A 17,573-nucleotide genomic window follows, 5' to 3' on the forward strand; every position below is an offset into this window, starting at 1 on the left:
ATGTTGGGAGTAAAAATGGCTCAGCCTGTGTCCTCCTCAAGGCCAGTATCGAGCAGAAGAGAGGTGGTGAATACAGATTTATAGATGGAGGAGGAGCTCCCACTGTGGTTCAGCAGGTTAAGAACCTAGCATGGTCTCTGAGGATTCGGGTTCGATCTCTGGCCTTGCTCAGTAGGTAGAGGATCCAGCATTGCCACAGCTGGAGCACAGGTCACAGATGGAACTCGGATCAGGTGTTACTGTGGCTGTGGTGTAGGCCAGCAGCTGCAGCTCTGATGGCACCCCTGGCCTGGGAACCTCCATATGCTGCAGGTGTGGCAGGGAAGAAAAACAAATAAAAATACATATATAAATGGAGGAAAGGCTTCTAAGGAAAGGATCTTGGTTACAGTCATAGGACGGGGCACAGGCAGGGAAGTGCTGGCAAGGCTTCCCCTTGCGAGTGATGCTGGATCTGAGCCCTGGGAGGAGGGGGGGAGTTATCCAGGGGAGGTGGGGGTGGGGTGGGGGTGTCCAGGCAGAGGGAACAGCACACACAAAAAGGCCCCTGTGGTGGTGGTTGGGGGACTGAAACGAGGCCCGTGGAGAGCAGGGGTGGGGGCTGCAGGCGGAGGATGGATGAAGCTGAAAAGTGGGGGTGGGACCAGACCAGCAGGACCTCCCCAGCATTATCCCGTTAACAAGTTCTAGAAAGTGTTTGAAGCTGGGAGCTTCGGTCTGATTTGCACTGTGAGATGCTTCCTCTGGCTGCAGTGCCTCAGCCTGGAGGACAGCAGGATAGAAGGCTGGGGGCTCTCGAGATCCAAGACAGAGATAGGAATGCGGACTTGGGGGTGGCCATGGCGGCGGCGAAGAGTGGACAACTGAAAACTATTTCAGTCCTGGAGTTCCCATCATGGCACAGTAGAGATGAATCCAACTAGGAACTATGAGGTCATGGGTTCAATCCCTGGCCTCGCTCAGTGGGTTAAGGATGCGGTGTTGCCGTGAGTTGCGGTCTAGGTTGCAGATGTGGCTCAGATCCTGTGTTGCTATGGCTGTGGTGTAGGCCAGCGGCTGTAACTCCAATTCAACCCCTAGCTTGGGAATCTCCATATGCTGCAGGTGTGGCCCTACAAAGCAAAAAAAAAAAAAAAAAAAAAAAAAGGTTAAGATGAGAAGTTCTCTGGTGGCGAGTGGGTTAAGGATCCTGCATTGTCACTGTAGTGGCTCAGGTCGCTGCTGTGGTATGGGTATCAAAAAAAAGGGGGGGGTTTAAGATGGTAAACTTTGTGCCATGTATATTTCATCACAATAAAAACTTTGGGGAAAATGTGCATAAAACACATACATACAGTTTATAGAATTATAAAGAGTTACGTAAAATAATAACCTATATGTGACCCTCAATACCCCGTTCCCTCATATTTTCCTCCTTCCCTCAGACGTAAGCACTGGGCTAAATTTCTTTTCTTTCTTTTTTTTGTCTTTTTAGGGCCGCACCTGTTCAGGTTCCCAGGCTAGGGGTCAAATCGGAGTAGCCACCAGCCTACACCATAGCCACAGCAATGCAGGATCCGAGCCGAGTCTGTGACCTACACCACAGCTCAAGGCAATGGCAGATCCTTAACCCACTGAGTGAGGCCAGGGATCGAACCCACGTCCTCAGGGATACTAGTTGGTTTACTCCTGCTGAACCACAATGGGTTAAATTTCTGCTAAATTTCTGCTCATGTTTTTTTAAATTTTTTGGGCTGTACCCATGGCATATGTAAGTTCCCAGGCCTGGCCCGGAACTGAATCAAAATCTGAACCACAGCTGCAACCTAAACCACAGCTACGGCAATGCTGGATCCTTAATCCACTGAGTGAGGCCAATCAAACCCGCATCCTCACAGAGACAATGTCAGGTCCTGCTGAGCCACAAATGGGCTCACAAGTGGGCAAATGGGAACTCCTGATTTGTCCATTTCTGCTGCTGATAAACATTTGAGTTCCTGGGTTTTTTGCTATTACCCACAAGGCTGATGGGAACGTTCTGGAACATGCTTCCTGGTGCTCATGTGTGAGTTTCTTTAGGACAGGGCTGCCTAATAGAATTTTCTGTGATGATGGAAATAAACATTCTACAAAAATGTGTGCTTTCCAAGCAGACAGGCAGCAGCTACAATGGACAGATGAGCACTTGAAATGTGGCTAGGACTACGGAAGGACTGTACGTTACATTTTATGTCATTTTAATTTAATTGAAATATGGAACCAGTGCATATTCAGTGATACAGAGAAGAAACTCTGTCTCTCTCTCCAGGAGAGAAACTCCTGGATAGATATCAGGAGATATACAGAGATAGATAGATAGATAGATAGATAGACAGACAGACAGACAGACAGGCAGGCAGGCAGGCAGACAGGCAGACATAAATAGATTTATTAGAAGGAATTGGCTCTTAGGATTACGGAGGCTGAAAAGTCCCATGATCTACAGTCAGCAACCTCGAGACGTGGAGAACCAATGGCATAAGTTTCAGTCTAAAGCTGGCAAGCTTGAGATCCTAAAGGTTGCTTTTGCGGTTCAAGTCCAAGGGTAGGGAGTGAGGGTGCCGCGGCTCCGCAGTCAGGCAAAGAGCCTTCTTGCTCAGCCCTTTCATCCTCTTGAAGGTCTTCACCAGATTGGCTGAGGCCCACCCACGCTGGGGAGGGCAATCCGCTTTGCTTCGCCCTCTGATTCCAACGTTAATCTCAGCCGGAAACACCCTCACAGCCCCACACCCCCGGAGTGATGTTTAAACAAATATCTGGGCACCCCATGGCCCAGGCAGGTTGACCCATAAAAGAAACCCCTCCTAAGAGCCTGCTCTGGTGAGCCCCCTCCCAGCTCACAGAGCCCAGGGGGGTTGGAGGAGACCTTTAGGGCCAAGAGGGTGAAGTCCTTTATGGTAAGACCGCTCCCAGAGAGAATTTCCTTTGCTGAAGCTTCTGATTTTAAGGGGGGGCGGGGGGGGGGGTTGGTTTTATTTTGTGTGTGCGTGTTTCTTTAGGGCCTCACTAGCAGCATATGGAAGTTCCCAGGCAAGGGGTCGAATCAGAGCTATAGGCGCCGGCCTACACCACAGCCACAGCCACAGCAACGCGGGATCCAAGCCGCTTCTGTGACCTACACCACAGCTCACGGCAATGCCGGATCCTTTTTGATTTTAGTTTTAATTTTTTTTTTTTTTCCTTTTTAGGGCCACTCCCACAGCATATGGAGGTTCCCGGGCTAGGAATGAAATCAGAGCTGTAGCCGCAGGCCCATGCCACAGTCATAGCAACGTCAGATCTGAACCGCATCTGTGACCTACACCACAACTCACGAATGCTGGATCCTTTAACCCACTGAGTGCACCCAGGGACTGAACCTGCCTCTTCATGGATCCTAGTTGGGATCTTAACCCATGGAGCCACAACGGGAACTTCCTGAAGCTTGTTCTGATTTTAAGAGGCAATGTGGAAAAGCAGAAGCCTGTCCAGTGGGGGACTTTCCTTCTCGATTTGCTCAGCTCAGATCCCCACCCCCACATCCTTACCTCCCCACACACTAAAAAATTCTGGAAGATCCAATAAACCAATGGGAACTCATTAAACTCAAAAGCTTTCGCACAGCAAGGGAAACCATTAAAAAGACCGAAAAGACAACCCACAGAATGGGAGAAAATCTTTGCAAACAATGCAACTGATGAGGCTCTAATCTCTAAAATATACAAACAACTCAACAACCACAAGAAACAAATAACCCAATTGAAAAATGGGCAGAAGACCTAAACAGACATTTCTCCAAAGACATACAGATGGCAAACAGGCACATGAAAAAATGCTCAACATCACTAATTATTAGAGAAATGCAAATCAAAACTGCAATGAGGGGGGAAAAATGTAATGTATATAACTTGATCCCCATGCTGTACAGTGGGCAAATAAAATTTAAAAAAATAATAATACATAAATATATAAATAAATATGATAATGACTATGACAGGAAAAAAAAAAAACCTGCAATGAGGGAGTTCCCATTGTGGCTCAGTGGAAACGAGCCTGACTAGTATCCGTGAGGACACAGGTTTAACCCCTGGCCTCGCTCAGTGGGTTAAGGATCCAGCATTGCTGTGGCAGTGGTGTAGGTTGGCAGCTGTAGCACCAATTTGACCCCTAGCCAGGGAACTTCCAGAAGCTGCAGGCGCAACCCTAAAAAACAAAAACAAAACAAAACACCAAAAACCAAAAGAAAACAAAAAAACTGCAAAGAGGTACTGCTTCAAACAGGTCAGAATGGCCATCATGAGCAAGTCCACAAATAACGAATGCTGGAGAGGGAGTGGAGAAAAGGAAACCCTCCTTCATTGTTGGTGGGAATGTAAATTGGTACAACCACTATGAAAGCAGTATGGAGGATCCTCAGAAAACGAAACACAGAACTACCTTATGGTCCAGCAATCCCACTCTTGGGCATATATCTGGATAAAACTTTCGTTCAAAAAGATACATGCTATGTTCATTGCAGCACTATTCACAAGAGTCAAGACATGGAAACAATCTAAATGTCCACCAGCAGATGAATGGATTGAGAAGATATGGTACATATACATAAGGGAATACTACTCAGCCATTAAAAAGAACAAAATAATGCCATTTGCAGCAGCATGGGTGGAACTAGAGATTCTCATACTACGTGAAGGAGGTCAGAAAGAGAAAGACGAATCCCGTATGATACCACTTTCATGTGGAATCTAAAATATGGCACAGATGATCCTACCTACAAAACAGGAACAGATCACAGATATGGAGAGAAGACTTGAGATTCCCAGGGGGTAGCGGGGAAAGAGCAGGATGGACGGGGAGTTTGGGGCCGGTGGATGCAAACTGTGATATCTGGAATGGATGGACAATGGAGTCCTACTGAACAGCTCAGGGAACTGTGTGTGATTCGCTCACTTTGCTGTGCAACAGAAATTGAAGAAACATGGCAAATCAACTATACTTTCTTTCTCTCTCTCTCTTTCTTTCTTTGTCTTTTTGCCTTTTCTAGGGCCGTTCCCGCAGCATATGGAGGTTCCCATGCTAGGGGTCTAATCGGAGCTGTAGCCACCAGCCTATGCCAGAGCCACAGGAACTATAATTCAAAGAAAAAAAAGAAATTCAGGAAGGTCCTTCCATTCAGAGGCCTCACCTGGAACATGACTCTTCCTTTGAGGCCTTCTTCCTCCCTTTCTCCCCCAATTTCTCAAATTCTTGGTACATTTTGTCCAAGATACATTGCTTTTTAGATCTTGTGCAGTAAAAGACATCTCTTCCCACCTCATATGTACAGTGGCTCCGGCAAGTGACCTGTTCCTCGGCGATGTTATTTAAAACCCAGAGTGCAACCAAAGTGACGCAGAGCTGCCGCACACGGCCGAGAGGTGTCAAGTTACATAAAAGCACATGCTTCATTCTGCCCTTGGCTTGAAGCTTTTCCTAACAGGCTTCAGAATCACCAGCTCATTAAATGGAAAAGGAATGCAGGTGCATATGAAAAAATTTTAATGGCAATACAATAATAAAGTCAAGGCCCCAGAGTAGAGTTGGACTTGATTGGCTGAGAGCCATTCCTCAGCTTCTGGGGAAGGGGGATGTTTTCTGGGTTGTCTCTGCAGAGAACTAAGCAGGCCTGATCCTCCATTCTCCCTTAAAGTGCAGTGTCAACAGTTAAAAAAGGGAAGGGAATTTGTTTCTTTTTAGGGGTCAGGGGTCAAAGCAAAGCTGCAGTGGCTGGCCTCTGCCACAGCCACGGCAACAGTAGATCCGAGCCGCATCTGCGAGCTATGCCATAGCTTGTGACAACACCAGATCCTTCACACCCTGAGCGAGGCCAGGGATCAAACAATGCCAGGTTCTTAACCCACAAAAACAAAAAACAAAGTGAACTCTGAGAAGGGAGTTCTGACCTGCTTATTACCTAGGAAGAGCCACTCACGTTGATGTGTCCTCTTTTTCTATCTCTTGTTACATCAACATCCCATTGTACAGATGGAGAAACTAAGGCTGGAATAGGGCAAAAGATTTACTCCTGGCCCCAGAGTTGGTAAGAAGTACAACTGGGGTTCAAAACCAGTGGAGAGGAGTTCCCATCATGGCTCAGAGGCCATGGCTCAGCAGTAACGAGCCAGACTAGTATCCATGAGGACGTAGGTTCGATCCCTGGCCTCACTCAGTGGTTAAGGATCTGGTGTTGCCAGGAGCTGTGGTGTTGGTTGCAGACATGGCTTGGATCCCACATTGCTGTGGCTGTGGTGCAGGCCAGCAGCTATAGCTCCAACTGGACCCCAAGCCTGGGAACTTCCATACGCTTTGGTGGGTGTGGCCCTAACAAGACCAAAAACAAAAAACAAAAACAAAAACAAAACCCCAAAACAAACAAAAAACAGTTGAGAGACCCTAAAGCCTAATGGTTAAGATCATGGACCCTGGACCCAGAATGCTGTCTACTGTTTAATGGACCCTGTGCAACCCTGGGCAAGTTACTTGACCTCTCTGTGCATTAGTTTCCTCATCTGAAAATGGGGAGGGGGATGTTGCACATCTATTTAGTGTAGTGAGGGTTAAAGGAATCAATGCATTAAAATTTAGAACACTGCCCAGCAGACCAAGTATTCCAAAAGCTGTGTACAACTCACACACTCCCCACCACGCACCCTGAATCTCTGCCCAGGGCCTGACCACTTCACCACTCTCAGTCCACCTTCATAATATGCAATTCCTGGGGTCCAAGCCCAGAGTCTGGAAATACTGGAACTTAAGGGCTTTGCTCCTGAAATCTGTCCTTCCCACACCCACCTCGCTGGCCCACTGCAGGCCTGACTCATGTTGATTAAAAGCCATGGCTGCCCAGAGCCCATTATCCCTCCCATGCCAATCCTGCAAGCCGGTGTAAAATGAAGATAACGGCCCCCACCCCACCCCCGTTCAGAGGCCGGAGATACTTAATTATCTGAAACCCAGATAAACAGCAGGACCAGGCTTGTACAGAAGATGCAGAAGTGCCGAGGCGGGCCAGCAGGGGCTGCGGAAGGAGTCATGAAAAAGCTAATGGTGTGAGTCAGTGCTGGAATTAGGGGTGAGAAAATGAGTCTGAGCTGCTGACAGCCTCCGTAGGCCAGGACAGCGAGGGGCACGGGGATGAGGCAGCCGAGGGAGGGCCTAGGAGGTGGGTGACGGGGAGGGTCCAGGATGGAACAAAGGAGGCTTCAAGCTTTTGCCTCCCGGACATTTGCCGCCAATTAAAGAGGCTTGCTGGGGGATCCTGGTGGTTTTATTGACTTGTTCAAATGAAGCTCATAAAATTACCAGACTTCAAGAGGGAGATCTCTGAACACCATTTAGCACATTGAAACCCAGGGTACAAGCTAAGGGAGGACACGGTGCAGATGCACCACACACGCAGTGGAGACGCGTGCCTGCCAAGGTCACTCAGCCTTTCTCTGAACCTGACCTCGTGATCCTTACTCAGGGCAAGCAGGGATGCTGGGGGCACTCCTGATTCATCCTTCCATGAGTAAACACTTTTCTTTTTTGGCTGCACCCGAGGTATGCAGAAGTTCCCAGGCCAGGGATCAAACCCTCGCCACAGCACTGACCCAAGCCACAGCAGTGATGATACCGGATCCTTAACCCGTTGCACCACCAGGGAACTCCTAGTAGACCCTTTTCGTAGGTGATGTGGTAATACGTGGACAGGGCTCAGCACAGGGCTGGACTCAGTGAAGATTGTCAATGCTGATTCCTGTAATCCCTTGAGAACCTTATCGGCATGGGGTGTGACCGCAAATTCCCAGCAGGCTGACTTGAAAACCTTGACTGGTAAGCACGAAATAAATCACTTCCCTCCAGAGAAAGGGTATGAAAACGTCCAAAGCCTGATTCAGTGGAATCCCTGAAGCTTCCACCCAACTCAATTCAACACAGTGGAACAAGACAAAACCCCAGTGGGATTGTGGGCATCCAACCAGGAGTTTTGTCTTTGCATTCTAGAAGAGTGAGGCAAAGAGAACCGGGATCCTTCTGCTGGGAATAAAGAGGACAGACTAACTTAGAGTCCAGGGCTCTGCCTCTGGGACAGACACCTTGGGCCCAAATCCCAGATCCACCCATCCTAGCTGGTGACCTTGAAGGAATGACTTGACCTTTCTAACTTCAGTTTCCTCATCCATAAAAGAGAAGGGATAGACCCCACCCCCTCAGCATTCTTATGAGGACTCAATAAGCTAAAATAAGTGAGCAAATGCATACAACACGCATAGCATGTCTGTAGTATTTCAGTGCCTGCAGTGGACAGCAGTTCTTTTGCCCAAGGTCATAGGCAAGGACATGAGAGAGCCAGGATGACCCCAAGCTCATTTCTTTTTTCTTTTGTCTTTTTAGGGCCGCACCCTCAGCAGATGGAGGTTCACAGGCTAGGGGTCTGACTGGAGCTACAGCTGCCGGCCTAGACCGCAGCCACAGCCAAGCGCGACCGAGCCACGTCTGCGACCTACACCACAGCTCACAGCAACACCGGATCCTGACCCCACTGCCAAACTCACTTCTTAGGAGTTCATGCTAGTTCCTGGGAGGGAATGGAGGGTGGGAGAGAACCAGCAGAAGCCATAAGTTCCAGAGGAAAGGGCCAGCTGGAACTGGAACGCATGAAAGAATAATGCTGAACGTTGAGGGTGTTGGGACAGCAGCCTTTAGACCTTTTCCTGAAAGAGCCGAAAGAGCCGACAGAACAGGAGATGGGGAAAGTGAGAAGATGTGATCTGACTCACAGTCTCCGCGGGAGCTGATGGGTATTCACTTGACGACTTCCGAGCAGGTGTGACCAAACCAATCCCAGCCTGGTTATTCCAGCTACAGTCCCTGTGACTGTTTCTGTCAAGTGCTGTCACCTTCCCCTCACTTTGCGCTTCCCCACCTGAGCCTGTGAATGCTTAGTAAGGTCTGAAACTCTATTTCCCTCTTACCCTGTGCCAGGGGATCTCATGTGTGTATGTGTGTGTGTGTGTGTGTGTGTGTGTGTGTGTACATATATGCATATACATATATGTATATAAATACATATATGTATGTATTCTTTAAAGCCATGGACCAGGCCATGTCCTCTGAGCCCATTATCTCTTTAAGATTTTTATTTTTTCTATTATAGTTGATTTACAGTGTGTGTGTGTGTGTGTGTACGTGCACACGCACACAAGCATGAATGCAAATACAAGCATGCTGGGATAAGGACGGAGTGCGAAAGAATAACTTTTTGCACAATTCAACCAACACCAACTGGCCTAATAAGTGCCAGGCACTGTTTAAAATGCTGAAAAAAATCCAACAGTGAAGACCGGACTAAGATTCCTGCCCTCAGAAGCTTATGCTCTTTAAAGTATGATTAGTGTTTAGCTGTACCTGTGGCAGGTGGAAGCTCTTGGGCCAGGGATCAAACCCACACCACAGCTGTAACCAGAGCCACAGCAGTGAAGCGCTGGATCCTTAGCCTGCTGAGCCACTAGGGAACTCCTAAGACATTAGAGGAGTAGATACATTCAGAGCTTCCCTCCTTCCTCTCTCTCTCTCTTCCCTCGTTCCTTCCTTCCCTCCCTCATTCATTCACTTAATAAAAACATCGGCGTCAGAGTGCATCTTCACTTGGCTATGAATTAGCTAACGCAACCTTGGGTACATTTCTTAACCACCAATTCCCTCTTCTCTAAAATGGAGACAAGGATAGGACCCACTTGTACCATAAACCCTACAGTGCTGGGAGGGCCTGGCTCGGAATTCAAGAATGGTCCATGCACAGCCTGTCAGCCCAAGAGGCTGCAGATGATGGATGAGATGTTCTCCAGGTCCGCGTGGGCTGGGATCTTTGCTCCGGCCAGCCGGCGTCCACCCTGCATCTTGGAGATTGACAAGGGGGGTGTACCTCCAGGGAAGACCACATTCCCTAAAGGCTGGTCCTGGGGAAAGAGCACTCCTTATCACCCACTGCCGTCTGCAGGCTGCCAGCAACACTTCCCCTGGGCCAAGAAGCCAGCCCCTCCCCCAGAGGATGCCACTGAGCCCCCGAAATATGTCCTGACTGCCTTGACACCCTTCTGTATCCTTTAGATAATTTGATTTCAAGTGTCTACTGCTGACATTTGTCGCTAAGGGGTCAGGCTCACTGCCACGAGGGGGACATTTAGTGCAATCACAAGGCTAGAGCTTAGTGTTAGCTATTCCTGTCTTTGAGCACTTTCGTATGTTCCAGGCATGTGCCAGGTGCAGGTGTAATACACACACACACACACACGCACACACAATGCAAAGGTCAGTATATGCTCAGTGACAGCCACTGCTGCAAAAGCAACTTTGGCTCCTGTGAGCACCTGTGGGCTGAAGGGGACGCTTTCATACTTTAAAGCAAAACTCATGTTCTCTGTCGTCCCTTTAAAACACCAGGAGTGTGTTGTAAACGCTAATGACCTATTTTTACTTTTTTTTTTCTTTTTTTGGCCGCACCTCCTTTGGCATGGGGAAGTTCCCTGCCTGGGGACTGAGCCCACCCAAGCCGGATCCTTAACCATCAGGCCACCAGAAAACTCGTGTGTGTGTGTGTGTGTGTGTGTGTGTGTGTGTGTGTGTGTGTGTTGTCTTGGGCTGCATCCATACATATGGAAGTTCCCAGGCTAGGGGTTGACTCAGAGCTGTAGCCACCTGCCTACGCCACAACCACAGCCATGTCGGATCCCAGCCACGTCTGACCTACACCACAGCTCATGGCAACGCTGCATCTTTAACCCATGGAGCAAGGCCAGGGATCAAACCCACGTCCTCATGGATCCTAGTTGGGTTCCTTACCATTGAGCCACAATGGGAACTCCCCTAGTGATCTATATATATATATATACTTTTTTTTTTGGTCTTTTTGCTTTTTCTAGGGCTGCTTCTTTTGGCATATGGAGGTTCCCAGGCTAGGGGTCCAATCAGAGCTGCAGCTGCCAGCCTAGACGACAGCCACACCAGTCTACACCGCAGCCACAGCAGTGCTGGACCTTTAAAACACACACACACACAGGCACAGCTGGAACTCCAGTTTTTCCCTATTCTTTCACCAAAAGTCTGAGAGCTGACTTGGCCCTGTATCCCAACTCCATCCACAAGAGCAAGCAGTGTGGACATGTCAGCAGGGCCTGACCCTGGACCTGAATCCTTGTTGCTTCTGCCCACTCATTGACACAGGGACTCAAGGCTGGAATCCAGTGACCTCGGATGCGCAGCTGAGCTGGTCCCCCCACCGCCTCAGACTCAGATACAGAGCCTCCGGTCACTCAGCTCTACCTGGGTGACCCCCAGGCCTCCCACTCTCACCATATCCAACCCTGGTGTCTCCACTGCTGGAATCACCAGGGACCTAGCAGAACCTGTAGTCCTGGCTGGTCCTTCTCCCCCACAACCAACCCTTCATCAAGTTCTCTCAAAAACAAAACAAAACAAAACAAAAAACCAAACAAACACTGGAAGGAGAGATTGTTTTAACACTCTTGCAGTGGTTTAGTTTATTCCCAGATAAAAGGGAGGATGTCCTATCTGTAAAGTAGGAATGTTCTAGAACCTTCCTTAAGGGCTTCTGTGAGAAGAGACGCTTCAGCACGAGAAGCATTTAGCACAGGGTCTGACACATGCGGAGAGCTGAATAAAGGGCAGCTGTTAACATCCATCTCCTGCTGTGCAGCACAGGGAACTGTATCTGGTCCCTTGTGATGGAACATGACGGAGGATAAGGTGAGAAAAAGAACGTGCAGATGAGCAATGCGATCCTGCTGGGCAGCACTGGGAACCCGATCTAGTCACTTACGATGGCGCATGATAATGTGAGAGAAAAGAACGCATATGTGTGTGTGTAACTGGGTCTCTTTGCTGTACAGCAGAAATTGACAGAACTCTGTCCATCAACTATAACAGAAAACATAAAAACCTTAAAAGAAGTAGCATCTCACGGGGTGAGAGAGAAAATCATGTAACATGAAGTGAGAATACGGGTTTGACAGGCAGGAAGAGCTGGGTCTTGTTCCTACCTCCCCTTTGTACCCCTGCTGGGAGGCCCTGAGCAGGGTGTTAACTTCTCTGAGCCTCCGTCTCCTCATCTGCCAACTGGGATCATCCCACAACTGGCCTCAGGGAGCTGGGAGAACTCGGAGGAAGAACGGGCGAGAGGTGTCTGTATCTTTTTGAACGACGGTTTTCTCCAGATAGATGCCCAGGAGTGAGGCTGCCGGATCCTAAGGTAGCTGTATATTTAGTCTCCGCACTGTCCTCCATGGCGGTTGCACCAATTTACAGTCGGCAGCACAGACAGACCTCGAGACCATCATACTGAGTGAAGTAAATCGGACAGAGAAAGACAAATGGATGATATCGCCTATATGTGGAATCTAATAAGAAAATAATACAAGGAGTTCCCGTCGTGGTGCAGTGGTTAATGAATCCGACTAGGAACCATGAGGTTGTGGGTTCAATCCCTGGCCTCACTCAGTGGATTAAGGATCCAGCGTGGCTGTGAGCTGTGGTATAGGTCGAAGATGCGGCTCAGACCCTGCATTGCTGTGGCTCTGGTGTAGGCTGGTGGGTACAGCTCCGATTAGACCCCTAGCCTGGGAACCTCTTTATGTCGCGGGAGCAGCCCCAGAAAAGGAAAAAGACAAAAAAAAAAAGAAAAGAAAGAAAGAAAATAATACAAAAGAATGGGCGACCGGTGCATAGCTCATGCCTGGGAAAGCGTGATGTCACTCTACTTTCCAGCAAAGGTTTGTTTTGGTTTGCATTTATTTATTTAGCTTTTTAGGGCCACACCCACAGCGTATGGAGGTTCCCAGACGAAGGGTCCAATCAGAGCCGGAGCCACTGGCCTACACCACAGCTACAGCAACACGGGATCCGAGCCACGTCTGCGACCTACACCACAGCTTACGGCAATGCTGGATCCTTAACCCACTGAGCAAGCCCAGGGATTGAACCAGCATCCTTATGGATCCTAGTCAGATTCATTACCGCTGAGCCACAATGGGAACTCCTGTTTTGCTTCTAAACTCTCGCTGTTTATCTGCCAGAGCCCAGTTTTTATAAGCATCGTTTCTCTTGAAAAATCACCTGTAATTTCGCAGCAATGCTGTGTTCTGTAGACAATGGATTTGCAAATCATGTGACTTAGGGGGGGCTAGCGACCCCAGGAGAGCAGTATTATTACTTTTCCCCATTTTACACATGAGGGAACTGAAGCTCAGAGAGGCTAAGCTACTTGCCCAAGCTAACCCAGCTTTTGAAAATCTCAAGCCTATCTGAACCCAGAGTATGTGCATTTAATGACAGCAGCACAGGGGACCACCCTGGGGTCCCCATCTCTCTCTTCCCTTTCTCTTCTCCAGTGGGTAGTACACAAAGAGCTTGGGCTTTGGAGTCAAACTGGCCTAAATTCAATCTCAACTATAAGGCCTTATTTATTTTTTTATTTTGGCCACGCGTGGGGCACGCTGAAGTTCCAGGCCAGGGACTAAACCTGAGCCACAGCAGTGACAATGCCTAATCCTTAACTGCTAGGCCACCAGGGAACTCCTAGAGTCCTGTTTTAAACAGGATACATTTAGGAGCTCCCGCTGTGGTGCAATGGGGTCGGTGTCTCTGCAGCACTGGGACAAAGGTTTGATCCCTGGCCCAGCGCAGTGGGTTAAGGGTCCAGCACTGTCACAGCGGTGGTGCAGGGTGCAACTGCAGCTTGGATTTGATCCCTGCCCTGGGAACTCCATACGCCACAGGGTGGCCAAAAAAGAAAAACAGGATACATTTAAAATTACAATATACACTTCTCTAGGTGGTGAATCAAATAAGATTAAAAAAAAAAAAAAAGTAATGTCTTTATCCCAGTGCCCAGCACAGAGTAATAAACAGGAAATATCAGGTTCTCTGGCCTCCGCCCCCTCCAGACTCCTCCCCAGCCCTCCCCTGTCTCAGCCACTTCCCCGGAGTGAGCACTCACATAAACCTGAGCTCAGACTCCCGTCGGACCAAGACTTCCCGGAGACGCTGGATTTTCGCCATCTCCAGCTCGATCTCCTCTGGCATCATGGTTGTCTCGGCCATGGAAATGATGTCCAGCTGATCTGGGAAGGAGACACAAAACGCAGGTGTCAAGGCGGAGAAGGCTGCACCAGTTTTCAAGAATTCCCTCAGGACAGCCCTGACCTTGCTCCAGCGACCTTCACACCCCAAGAGGGGCACATAGATCTCGGATGGTGCTGCAAGTGTGTGTTTGTGAGGGAGCCCTTTGGAAACTGGAAAGCACGTTTCCATGGGAACCCCGTTACAAGAAAAGAAGAGGCTCGGGCAGGGTCACCAAAACCTGTTCAAGGTCATACACGGTGACTTGACATTTCCTGCCTGGTCCTGTTCTGAGCCTCTGGTCCCCTGGATCATGACCATTTCACCCTGTCCCATTTCCAAGACCAAGGCTAATTTTAGGCAGAAGAACATTCGTAATATTATTTTAGCAAAACCATTAATAATTATCTTATGGGAATACCAAGTCATGTAAGTAATTGCAAGAGGAAATACAAGTTTATTGTAGAAAATTCAGATAATACAGATAGGCAACAGAGCAAAGTAAAAAGTCATTTATAACACCACTGCTGAGAGAGAGCCACTATCCACATTTTTTTCCATTTTCGGCCGACCGACGGCACATGGAGTTCCCTGGCCAGGGATGGAACCCAAGCGGCAGTTGCGACTTAAGCCACAGTTATGGCAACACTGGATCCTTAACCCACTGCACAGGGCCAGGGATTGAAACCGAGTCTCTGCTGCTGCTGAGACACCACTGATCCCTCTGTACCATGGTGGGAACTCTCACTATTCACATTTTGATGGACATTCTTCTAATCTTATATTTATAGTTAGAGTTGTGTATATATTGTCATATATGTAAAACCATATATTTAAAAACTATATATACAACATATATAACCATTTATTTATAATATAAAGATACTACATATATATGCACATACATAAATATATATGCCCGTAAGTTTATATGCATGTGTGTTAGTTCACTTGGGCTATCATAATAAAACAGAAGCGGAGCGGCTTAAACCATAGACATTTATTTTCTCGCCGTTCTGGAGGCTGGAAGTCCTAGGTCAAGGTCAGCCAGGGTCAGCTTCTGGTGAGAGCGCTCTCTCTGGCCTGCAGTCAGCTATCTTCTCCCTGTGTTCACACGGCTTCTCTGTGTGCATGCAAAGAGAGAGCTCTCTGGAATCTTTTTTTGTCTTTTTAGGGCCACAGCCGGATCCTTAACCCACTGAGCAAGGCCAGGGATCAAACCTGCGTCCTTGTGGCTACTAGTCAGATTCGTTTCTGCTGAGCCACAACAGGAACTCCTCTGGGGTCTCTTCTTATGAGGACGATAATCCTACAGGATCAGGGCCCCACCCTTATGACCTTATTTAATCTCAGTTATCTCCCCATCTCCAAATCAACCACACTGAAAGTTAAGGCTCTGACGTAGGAATTCAGGGTAGACAGGTGGGGAGGGACCTGATATTCAGTCCTTAACAACATGTATGTATGTGGGAGTTCTTGTCGGTTAGCAGTTAACGGACCCAACCAGCATCCATGAGGACATGGGTTTGATCCCTGGCCTCGCTCCGTGGGTTAAGGATCCAGAGTTGCTGGGAGCTGTGGTGTAGGTCGCAGATGTGGTTTGCACCTGGTGTTGCTGTGGCTGTGACGTAGGCTGGCAGCTCCAGCTCTCATTCCACCCCTAGCCTGGGAACCTCCATATGCTGTTGGTGTGGCCCTAAAAAGACAAAAAGAAAAATAAACAAACACTATATATGTATGTGTATACGTGTATACATATTTCTATATACATTGCCATTAACGTTTTAGTGTACCTTCTCCTAATGTAAAAATACAGCAATTTACGTCACTTTATAATACACATGTGCACTTACAGGGTAATATATATGGTTTCATATGTGTGTTATATGTACAGTGTTATTTAGAAACACATCTATATTTCTTTTTCTTTTTTAACAGTGATCAGGCATTTTTACTGAGCCAAGCAAGAAGAAGCCAGGCACTGTCATTTCATTTGCTTCTTTCCCCTGTGTGATTGGTATAGTTGTCCTTATCATTTTTAATTGATGTAACATTTTTATTTCATAAAGCAGATAAAAGCAAAGTCACAGTACGATCCTAATTAGGGATGATCAGATACTCTTCCCCCCTATCTATACTTTTTGAAAAAGTGGAAAACCACACACCAAGATAGTAGTAAAGATATTCTCTATGCAAATATATGTACTCACACGTATGTACACACACTCTCTCACACACACACACCATTATAGATGTCTGGTTTCTGTGATACAAAGTCAGGGTCCCACCATTTTATTTAATTTTAATTAATTTGCTTTGCTTTTTAGGGCCACACCTGTGGCATATGGAGGTTCCCAGGCTAGGGACTGAATCAGAGTTACAGCTGCCAGCCTACACCACAGCCTCGGCAACACGGGGTCCAAGCTGCGTCTGCGACCCACACCACAGCTCAGGGGGAATGCCGGATCGTTAATCCACTGAGTGAGGCCAGGGATTGAACCCACATCCTCATGAATGCAAGTCAGGCTCATCACCGCTAAGCCATGAGGGGAACTCCTCCCTCCGTTCGACTACCTGCTCTTTCCCCTTAACATTTCATGAGCTCTCCCGCACGTCCTTGGCTGCACCTCCCCAGCAGGAGTGTGAAAGGCTGTGTGGTTTGCTATTTGTGGCTGTATCATGAATCACTTCACCAGCCCCCAGACGCTTCGGTGGTTCGCCGCTCTCCCCCACCGAGCAGCCCTGTGAAGAGCACCCTCAGAGACGCAGCTCTGCCTGCAGCGAAGAGGCGCCTTGGGGCCACACGCCCAGAATGAACAGCTGGCTTTTAAGGGATGCGATATCCTTTGGTCCTTCCCAGGCAGAGAAGGAGACCTCGGGGGGAGAGGATGCTCTGGCTTTCCTCCCGCCCAACATCCCATCGCCTCCCTGTGCTCACTCCTTCCTCCCTGGACTGTCGTCAGCACTGAATGAACCGGGGCACACCATGCCCAAGGCTCACTGCCAATCAATCTTGTTTTTATAATCTTATATTTATTCCACTCTTATCTTTATAGTTAGAATTGTATATATTGTCATATATGTAAAACCATATAAAAACTATATAACACATATAACCATATATTTATCATATATACAGACACTACATATATATATATATGCACATATATAAATATACGTGCATGTATATATGATGTGTGGTAGTTCACGTGGGCTACCATAACAGAACAAGAGAAGCTGAGCAGCTTAAACTATAGACATTTAGAGTTGTTATTACCCAGCTCTGCCTTGCCATCTCTTTCCATCCTCACCACCAGCCAGAAGGATCCAGATGTTTTCCTTCTTAACACATAAGGGAAAAACGGCTCAAAGCTGGCCAGGAGAGTTCCCGCCGACATGCAGTGGGTCAAGGATCCAAC

At 48.0% G+C, this 17,573-nt stretch overlaps 1 protein-coding gene across 2 annotated transcripts in view; it reads right to left on the reverse strand.

The window, feature by feature from the left end:
- Nucleotides 1-17,573, reverse strand: part of BMERB1 (bMERB domain containing 1) — a 138,882-nt gene that overhangs the window by 37,354 nt on the left and 83,955 nt on the right. For both annotated transcript variants that reach the window (XM_047779151.1, XM_047779149.1), the window contains exon 2: nucleotides 14,033-14,156. In XM_047779151.1, the coding sequence (XP_047635107.1) occupies nucleotides 14,033-14,156 (124 nt within the window). The remainder of the gene's footprint in view (nucleotides 1-14,032; nucleotides 14,157-17,573) is intronic.

This window comes from Phacochoerus africanus, chromosome 5 (genome assembly GCF_016906955.1).
Source record: "Phacochoerus africanus isolate WHEZ1 chromosome 5, ROS_Pafr_v1, whole genome shotgun sequence".
NCBI lineage: Eukaryota > Metazoa > Chordata > Mammalia > Artiodactyla > Suidae > Phacochoerus > Phacochoerus africanus.